Raw genomic sequence first — 10258 nt, forward strand, 5'->3', positions numbered from 1 at the left:
TTTGAAGGCTCTTTTGCAGTTTTCCCATCCTGCATGTTCTTGATAACCTGTAGTTAGGATTAAAGTAAACAAGAAGGATTTTCATAACCAGATTTTCCATTTCTTTACTTTTATTTTTAAATGCTTATGTTTAAAAGCCCCCAGATCACACTGGGAATGGGGTGCTAACAAAGAGGGAATTTAACCTTTTCTCCCCATGCTATATTCTCGAAGTAAAACAGAATTTTAACATAGCTTTCACTCTGGTAAAATCATGCACCTATATTTTTGATTGATTGATTGATTGATTGATTGATTGATTGATTGATTGATTGATTGATTGATTGAGAGAGAGAGAGAGAGAGAGAGAGAGAGAGAGAGAGAGAGAGGAAGGGCGGGAGGGCGGGAGGGATAGAGAACATTAGGACTCCTTACAGAGAGAGACTTTCCGTAAGATATCAGAGATCCTGCCGTAATTGGACACAAGTATTTGCTATACGTGAGTTGCAGACAACATAAGGAAAATCCCTAGAACTGTTGAGATATTATGCTGAGTACCTCAAGCTAGCAAGTCATAAACCAGTACTGTTCATACTGATTATAGAATTTTGCTATCCATTTTGCCTTATATTTCCTAGAACATCTGAATCATGTTGCCAACCCCAAGCCTTCTGAATGGAGGAAAGAGTATGAATGTAAATGAATACATTTTAAGTTGAAATGCATTATCTTCATTGTAGTTTCATGAAAAAGAACTACCAGCATACGCTAGCCTTCACTTTTGCAGTGAATGAGATCAACAAGGATCAAAACCTCTTACCCAATGTCACCCTGGGCTTCCGCCTCTACGATAACATGTTCATGGAAGGGGTAAACTACGATATCATCCTGTCCCTTTTGTCTGAAGGAAAACAAAGATTTGTTAATTTCAAGTGTCGAAATCAATACAAGATATCAGGAGTGGTTGGAGGGCTGACCTCTGTTTTTTCCATCGAGATAGCCACCATCTTAGGTCTTTACAAGATTCCACAGGTAGGGAGGTGTAACAAGGGAATTGTGGTTAAAGTTCCTCTATTAGGAACTTTAGGTTCCTAATATAATTAGGTTGTGTCTCAAGTTACTCCTCAATGCTAGCCTCATGGTCCAATCCTATCTGAAAAATGTCCCCCCGTGAAAGTATCAGGATCCAGGTGAAATCTGGAGCACATAATGTGATATCATCATGCTTGCCAATGCTACCAGGCCACCCACAAGGCTGCTGGTTGCCTCATTTACTCACAGGTAGCTGGCTTAAGTGGTGGTGGGGTGGTAGTGGAGAAAGTAGTAGGGGGTGGTAGAAGGCATGTGGGAGAGAGTAGGAGGAAAAGAGACACTTTTGAGTGATGAGGGGGCAGGGAAGGAGGCAAAACAGGGGCAGGAAAGGGTGAGACCTGTGGCACTTGCATGCCACCATGTTCTATCCCTTTTCCCTCTCCCTCACTCTCCTCAGTTCTGTGCCATCAAAACAGTTGGCGCAGAACTGAGGTGTCCTTTCCCCTGGGTAGTGGAACAAAAGTTCCCTTACCCTGAGGAGTCCTTTGCAACTGTCCCTCCCTACCATAGGATGTAATACATGCAAATGGATTTGGATAGGACTGAGGTCTCTGTTGCATAACAGCTAGACTGGGGTATGATCTGTGTGTACCAACACAAATTTTTCATTCACCGAATACTGAACTCATCCTAGGTATATTATTGGCTCTCATAAACTGCACTGCAGATTGTTACCGTCTTGTATATGACTCACAGCTCAATTCAGTGCAAATTCCCCTGTGCCACCAGCACTGCTTGTACTGCATCCTGCGGGGGGAATTTAGTAGACAGAAAAATCCTCTTCAAGGTAAGGGACATTTGTCCCCTTGCCCCAGGGAAAACCCCAACTTGTGCATTGGGTCTACTTGGAACTGTGCTAGGTCTGATTGCTGGTACAAGTCTGCATTGACCCATGTTGGCAAATTGGGCCTGGGAAGAGGGACAGGATGTGGCATGAGATCCAGTCCCCACTCCCAGGCATGATCTGCCAACCCATCCTATCACCACCTTAGACCAGCCTCTCTCACAGGGTTGTTGTGAAGACAAAAGAAGGGAAGAAACCATGTACTCCTTGAGCTCCTTGGAGGAAGGGCAGTACAAAAAATGTGGAAAATAAATAAAATAAGTAAATACTCTTCCTTCTCAGCTCAGTTATGGATCAGTTCAACCAACACTGAATGAAAAATCTCACTTCCCTTTTCTCTACCAAATGGTTCTAAATGAAGATTCTAAGTATGAAGGGCTGGTGAATTTGATAAAGTATTTTAGGTGGACGTGGATTGGTCTCATTGTTTCCAGCGGTGAGCAGTTTGAAAAAACTCTAAAATCAATGTTCAGCAGGAATGGCATCTGTATCGCCTTCACAGAAAGAGTGCCAATAATACATTTCAACATATATGGGCAAAATATTTCTGCTAAGGAGGACATTCTGGCAACTCTTAACAGAACTAAGGCCAATGTGACTATCGCATATGGGGACATGTACTCCATGCACCTTTTCAAATTGCTGTTAACGCAATATGAACCATTGACCAAGGCACCTAAGGGAAACATTTGGATCACAATTGGTCAGTGGGACTTTACTTCGACAAGGTTACTGAATGCATCATATATCAGGCACTTCCATGGTTCATTATCTATAGCAATCTCCAAAAAAGAAGTGCCAGGATTTTCAGCCTTTCTCCGGACATTTAATCCTTATGAGCGCCTGAATGATTCTTTTCTTAACGTATTTTGGCACATTGCATTTGGGTGTGTACTCAAACCAAATCCTTTGGTGGTTAGACAACCGGCCATAAACTGTTCAGGGGAGGAAAAACTGGAGAGCCTTCCTGGGACTGTCTTTGAAATGAGCATGTCTGATGAGAGCTACAGTATCTACAATGCAGTCTATGCTTTGGCCCATGCTTTACATGCTGTTGACTCATCCAGGAAAAAGGCAATGATGACACGACTAGACCATCAGACAGTACAGTCATGGGAGGTAATGCTTTGTTTCAGTCCTATTTCAAAGGGCTGGCCATGCTTGATACATTCTCTTGGTAGTGTGTGTGAAATGCTGATTACACAGGCCACACACATTTTGCTCCTCTAAACGTTACACCAATTCCTGGGTATATTTGGGGTGCTGATTCCAAAAATGGCATCTGTTTTGCCCTATCATGTCTAGTTTTGGAGACACGGTATAGCCTCTTTAGTGAATGGTTCAAGCAGCTTCCTCATGAGGAAGCCTACACCATGGCTTCCTTATGAGGAAGCTGCATGAACCATTCACTAATGAGGCTATACTGTATCTCCAAAACTATACACGATAGGGCAAAACGGATGCCAATTTTGGAATCAGCACCCCAAATTCCTATCAAACCACCATAAAGTTTGGGAAAAACTTTTCTGACCCTTAATTTTGTAGGCCTGTGTTACTTGCTGCATATAAAAAAGGAGAAATAAGAAATCAGTCACAAACAATTCTCCTTTGGTTACTGAGACAGTGTTGGCCTTGATTGGGTTTTCACAGAGGTTGAGTGCTTGTTTATGGTTTTCTAAATTGCTCCCAAGTTTTAGATCAGCCAGTGTTTTCACTTTTTATTCAGTGCTAAATGATCGCTCAAGGGCAAAGAATCAAAAGTGGGCATGTCTTAGCCTCAGTATTTACCAAGGGCTGCTTGAGCAAATGAATGTAGCTGACGTTACATCAGGGTTACAGTCCCATGCAAATTTACCAGGCACTGATGGCCCAATCCTTTCCCAGACCTTACACTGGCAGATCTCACGGTCCATCAAGGTAAGGTTAGAGTTCCCCTGATGAAAACACCGTGCCATGCTGCTACTTGGAACCAATAAAGTGAGCTGGTAAACCCTGCACTGGCAGCAGCAGGCCACAGAACACCAATAAGTCATAAATGGGGGTGGATTGGGGACAGAGAGCACCCAAAGCCTGCTCTCTGTCCCCGGACAAACTGGAGATCTATAAAAAAACTTTTTCATTTATCTCAACATGTAAACCTACAGGCCACCTATGGGTTTTCTCAGACTCATGGCAGCCATTTTGCTGGTGTAAGTCCAAGGTGATGTTCTGAGGTTAAGGTGACCAGATACAATGGAGGAAAGAGTGTCTATACCTTTATCCATTGTATACAGAGGGAATTGGGGCAAGTGCAGCTTTTAAACCCTTCCATGTTGAGCTGGACCTGCTAAAATTCCCTCTAATATAGGCACTCTGTCCCACTTTGCATCTGGTCACCCTGTCCAAGGTGGAGTTTTGGAAATAGAATCCTGGCATGTCACTGCCTCTGAGGTCCACCTCCTCTCTCCCACAGAAAACCCTGTGCCCACCCTGATCTTCCATGAAACTCCCCCTGCCCTTCCCCTTGCCCACAACATGGCCCCACCACTGACTTACCGTGACTGACACAGCTGGGGTCTGCAGCAGCAGGGCTCCGAGTCTGCCTCTACTTTGCAGCAGTGGCTCAAACTGGTACGGCAGCAGTGCTCTCCATGTGCCATCCCTAGGCCTTTTGTGATAACAGGATGTGCCTCCTGCTGTTGCAAACTGCCCATAGGATTGGGCATCATAACATGAACTGATTATTTGGTGGCACTCAGGGCTTTTTTTCTAATGGAATGCGGGGGGACGGAGTTCTGGCACCTTTTTGCAGGGGCCCCTCCCCTTTGGAGGCATTCCAGGAGGGGGGGAGCAAAACAGAGGCATTCGCTGGGTGGGTGCTAGGGGGTGCAGGGTGGGTGGGCGGGCGCCTGGCCCCTGCCTGACCACACAACAACCCCCTCCTGCCCCCATCTCCAAGCTCTCGCCTGAACCCAGCCCAGCCCGCCTCCCCTCCCCCCACTCTCTGCTTCCCCGCACAGCTTCCAAGCCAGTGGAGGGCGTGGGGGACATGCGCCAACGCCGAGGAGGAGGATGGACAGCCAGCCAGGGAGACGGGCTGTGGCACCCACGGAACGCCCAGGTACTGGCTTGGTGGAGGAGGAGGGGAAGGAAGCTGGCTGGTGCAGCCCCATGCCAATCTGCAGCACAAGCCTAGGCGTGCTCAATGGGGCTTGCTCCTGGGAAAGGGTGCATAGCCTTGCAGCCTGAGAGCCCAAGCCTATGCTTGTCTACTCAGAAGTAAGTTCCATTGTGTTCAATGGGGCTTACTCCCGGAAAAGTGTTGCAGCCTGAGTAGACAGGCAGAGGAAGGGCTCTGAGGCTGCAGTCCCCTCCACACCTTCCTGGAAGTGAGCCCCACTGCCTCTACTGGGACTGACTTCTGAGTTGACAGGCACAGGATTGGGCCCTGAGGCTGCCATCCTATCCACAGTAAGCCCCATTCACTATAATGGAACTTACTTCTGAGTAGACAGGCACAGGATTGGACTCTAAGGCTGCCATCCTATCCACAGTAAGCCCCATTCACTAAAGTGGACTTCTGAGTAGACATGCATAGGATTGGGCTCTTAGGCACTTTCCTGGGAGTAAGCTCCATTGACTAGAATGAGACTTACTTCAGAGTAGACATACCTAGGACTGGGCTCTTAATCCTGGCAGAGATATATATCTGCACCTGTTTTCACCTGCTAAGGGTAGGTGAAAAGGGATTCTGTGTGTGTACGACATGCTGTCCAGCCTTGCCCGAGAGCCTCCTCATCCTTCCCCCACAAGCATGCCCTCCGCCAGCCAGAGTTTGCAGCTCCTCTCCAGCAATGCATAGCAGCTGCTCAGGGCAGCAGAGAACATACAATTGCATGCCAAGCACCTTCCCAAAGACACAGAGTATTCTGATACCTGAATTAAACCATATTTAATCGCTTGTTTGCAAATGTAGCTGTTTCTATGTGCACCTAGGGACCCCTCTTGTCTAAGAATTCCTTTTTTGGTCTTACTCCCACAGTTGCTTAGAGTAATTTTACTACATGGAACTCATGTAAGCCATTTTTCAGAATCCATTCACTGCTTCCTCTCCTCGAAGTAGTACCACACTACATGCTACATGCTACAAGTGCACCTGTACAGTGTTTTTCCCTTTGTGTAGAAAAAGTAGCTAGGGGGAAGGGGATGTGGAGATTGACAGCCCAATCCTATGCATGTCTATTCAGAAGTAAGTTCATCTTTAGGGGGGAAGCACATAAAAAATATTTTATTTCTCCAATAAATAAATAAATAAATAAATAAATAAATAAATAAAAGATTAACAAGTTGTGAGTTCCTGCACCTTTTATTTTACAAAAAAGCACTGGTGACACTAAAAATAGAGTGGCCTTTATGAAAGAAGAGTTCAACCTACTTGCATTTAGAGACCGCCAATGCAAAAGCAGTGGGATTCACGGCATGTGAAAATCTTTACACGACTTGCAAACTTTGGCCCTGTTTTCTAAATTATTTGTATTCCTGTACAGATTCATCCATTTTTGAGAACAGTCCGTTTCAACAACAGTGCTGGGGATGAGGTCTTTTTCAATGAAAACATGGAGTTGTCCAGTGGGTATGACATAGTCAACTGGGTCATTTTCCCTAATTACTCTTTCTCCCAAGTGAGAATTGGAACAATGGATCCCCAGATTTCCTCAAACCAAAGGATTACTATTAAGGAAGATGCCATAACATGGCCCAGCAAATTCAACCAGGTGGGTATTCCAGATGCTGTTCCCTTGCCAATGATCCTCTCAATTGAAGCGATGAATTTAGAGTAAAGATTACTGATCATTTTTAGCACACGAGGGATCTGAGTGCAATTGCTATTTTTCTATCCCCCTGAAAATTGGTTACCTCACAATCTCAGGTAGAGTAGATATGATAATCTAGCTGAGTTTGTCATGTGCAAATGTTGCCCTTCCCCATTCCACAAGAAGATCCCTGCTGGATCAAGCTTAAGGCCCATCTAGCTCAGTTTCCTCTATCTAACCTCAGAGATCCCACAACACAACAAGATACCTGCATCCTGTTGCCATGCCCTTGCATCTGGCATTCTGAGGTAGCCTTCTTCTAAAATCAAGCTGATGTTTACACACTTCATGGCTTGTAATCCCAGAATAAACAGTCAAGACATTTGGATGATTGGATAGGGGCATTAAATTTATTAACCTAACAAAATTACCATTTGCATACTAATAATGGTGGGAGAGACATATGGCTTTCTCTCCTATTTGTGGGCTTCCCAGGGGTAGGACACTGTGGGAAACAGGAAACTTAGCTAGATTTTGGCTTGTTCATGTTGTATGCTTTTACAGTAGCTCAAAAATTTGGGTGAAACAGTTTTGATGGGCATGGGATACATGCAGATACATCCAAAGGATGATTGACATGAGGAATTAGTGTGTCTTTTTCCATAGATATACCCTTTGTCTAGTAGAAGTGTGATTCCAAATCCACACAGTGATCACTGTGGGTTGACAGTGATCACTGTGAATCATGGATATGATTTCCTGCATAAGTACTGTGTGTTTGGTCAGGGCCTGAGTTGCCTATGGGTGATCTAACATTAGATCTCTACTACTAAGAACAGTGCTTCTCAAACTGTGGGTCTGGACCCACTAGGTGGGTCACAAGACAATTTTAGGTGCGTCCCCGTTCATTTCAATATTTTATTTTTAATATGTTAGACTTGATGCTTCCCTGGTATGTGACTGTATTTTGGGAAATGTTACAGATCTGTACTTTTAACAGGCTATATATGCTTTTAACAATGATAGTAAGTGGGAGTTACACCTGGGTCAGTGTGGGAAGGATTGCAGCCTAGGATTGTTAAAAAATTTTCTGTTTGATCAGATCTCTGCAGCCCCGCGCCCAGGGCAAAGCTCCACGATGGCACCCCCCATGGGCTATTGCTCCCCCCTACTCACCAGAGGCTCATGGAACCTCGCGCAATCTTCTCCCACGTCGGGGAAACCTCTCTTAGGTTTCCCCAAAGTTATAAACTGTGCTATAAACTGTTTAAATACTATAAACAGTTTTCGCCCCTGTCGGGAGCCTCAGAGAGGCTTCCGCAGGGCCCTAGCAGCCGGTGCCTAGGACATTTGCCCCAGGAAAGTCTATGGGAGGTACGCAACTGTGCTTGATGATGTCACTTCCAGTCACGACATCACTTCTGGTGGGTCCTGACAGATTCTCATTCTCAAAAGTGGGTCCTGGTGCTAAAAGTTTGAGAACCAATGACTAAGAATACTGTAGGAATAAAATGAATGGGATTAGAAATGCCATTACCAATGCCTTATACACAGTGCATTGGACAGCAAGGGCATTGAGTCAGGTACTGTCTCTGTAGAACTATGAAACACACATCTTAGCAATCTAACTACTCATGTTTTCTGAGCAGGTTATCAACATTTTATGGATGCAATGCCAAAAGCATAAAGCAGTGGATACTTTAATTAATGTATTTTGTGTCTTCTTTACACCAGTTACGATAACATTACCAAGCTCTGGTCTAGAATAAGTGAAATGATTCAATACATTAAATTCAATAGATGAAACTGGATTCCCTTGTGATTATATTTAGACTTTGCCCCGTTCTATATGCACTGAGGGATGCCTCCCTGGATATCAGAAAAAAATGCGTGAGGGAGAACCATTTTGCTGCTATGACTGTTTCCAGTGCCCAGAAGGGACAATTTCCAATCAGTCCGGTAGGTGATCCCAGACACATATCTATTCTTTTCCTGACACCTTCCATTTTTGATTTTTTTTTAAAAAAAGATTCTCTTCTTATTTTTGTTTTCTAATTTGATTTTTTATTTTGTTCTTTTCATTTATTTTTAGTAGTGAAGCCGACATTCATTTAAAACACCATTCTATACATATCTATATTTTCAGTGACTCTACATTTTCTTAACTCTATTCATGATTTGTATATGCTACATATTTGGCAACCTCAATTCAATTGCTTTTGCCATTAAAACACACAGTCCAAACAGTATCTATCTTCCACATAAACCTGAAGGGCTGTATTTGATTCACAGCACAAGCCTTTGCATGTCTACTAAGAAGTAAATTCCAATATGTTGAAGAGAGCTTACTCTCAGGGAAAGGTGCATAGGATTGCATCCTCAGAGTGCTCCAAGTCTCAGAGACCTGTCAAACAGACACCCTCTCTGCTTCTTTCAGACATGAATCACTGTGAAATATGCCCAGAAGAAGAGCATCCAAGCAAGCATCAAAACCAGTGTATCCCCAAAAGCATAACTTTTTTAGCCTATGAGGAAGTGTTGGGGGCCGGTTTGGTTTCTGCTACACTTTCTCTTTCTCTCCTCACAGCCTTTGTGCTTGCAATCTTTGTTAAGCATCGGGACACTCCCATCGTCAGAGCCAACAATCGAGATCTGACCTACCTCCTGCTTATCTCCCTCTTGCTCTGTTTCCTTTGCTCCTTGATGTTTATTGGACAACCCAGCAAGATCACCTGCCTCCTTCGACAAGTCACTTTTGGCAACATCTTTTCTCTGGCTCTTGCTTGTGTGTTGGCCAAAACCATCACTGTGGTCCTGGCATTCACTGCCACAAATCCAGGAAACAAGATGAGGAAATGGGTGGGCAAGCGACTGGCCAACTACATCATTCTTCTTTGCTGTATCGTTCAACTTGGCACCTGTACTATCTGGCTTTGCACTTCTCCCCCATTTCCAGATCTTAACATGCTTCCCCACCCTGAGCAGATCATACTGGAATGTAATGAAGGCTCAGGCACCATGTTTTACATTGTCCTGGGTTACATGGGTTTTCAGGCCATTGTCAGTTTCATTGTGGCTTTTCTAGCCAGGAAACTGCCCGACACTTTCAATGAAGCCAAGTTCATCACCTTCAGCATGTTGATATTTTGCAGTGTCTGGGTCTCTTTTGTTCCAACCTATCTGAGCACCAAGGGAAAGTACATGGTGGCTGTGGAGATCTTCTCCATTTTGGTCTCCAGTGCTGCATTGCTGAGCTGCATTTTTGCCCCTAAAATGTATATTATTTTGCTGAAGCCAAAAGTCAACACAAGAGACCACTTTTTTAAGAAAAGGAAATCTAGAAAATAGTTCACAGTAACACACATTACAACTTTATTCTGTGTCTTGTTTGACCTCTGCTTTGTTATCAATACTCAAAGAAATAAACAGGAGGGAAAGTGTTGGGGCACCGAGGTGCTTAATGGCACGAACAGTGATGTCACTATGGTTTGCATCACCCGGCACGGGAGGACAGTGCTTCACACCCATGATGGACCTCCTCCCACACAGC

The 10258-nt window shown here is 44.4% G+C and overlaps 1 protein-coding gene across 1 annotated transcript; it reads left to right on the plus strand.

Moving 5' to 3' along the window:
- The first annotated feature begins 699 nt into the window (after nt 1-699).
- Nucleotides 700-10056, plus strand: LOC136652503 (vomeronasal type-2 receptor 26-like). The gene is made up of 4 exons (XM_066629443.1): nt 700-849; nt 6442-6669; nt 8541-8667; nt 9146-10056. Exons 1-4 carry the CDS (start codon nt 700-702, stop codon nt 10054-10056), a joined length of 1416 nt encoding a protein of 471 aa, XP_066485540.1.
- Nucleotides 10057-10258: the final 202 nt, after the last annotated feature.

Source organism: Tiliqua scincoides, chromosome 5 (assembly GCF_035046505.1).
Source record: "Tiliqua scincoides isolate rTilSci1 chromosome 5, rTilSci1.hap2, whole genome shotgun sequence".
Classification (NCBI taxonomy): Eukaryota; Metazoa; Chordata; class Lepidosauria; order Squamata; family Scincidae; genus Tiliqua; species Tiliqua scincoides.

What these genes read in the sequence shown, in the direction of transcription:
- LOC136652503 (XM_066629443.1), top strand. Translation starts at nt 700, where the DNA reads ATGCATTATCTTCATTGTAGTTTCATGAAAAAGAACTACCAGCATACG. An exon ending in ATAACATGTTCATGGAAGGG is followed by an intron (nt 850 to 6,441) that starts GTAAACTACGAT and finishes ATTCCTGTACAG; the next exon opens with ATTCATCCATTTTTGAGAAC. An exon ending in GACAATTTCCAATCAGTCCG is followed by an intron (nt 8,668 to 9,145) that starts GTAGGTGATCCC and finishes TGCTTCTTTCAG; the next exon opens with ACATGAATCACTGTGAAATA.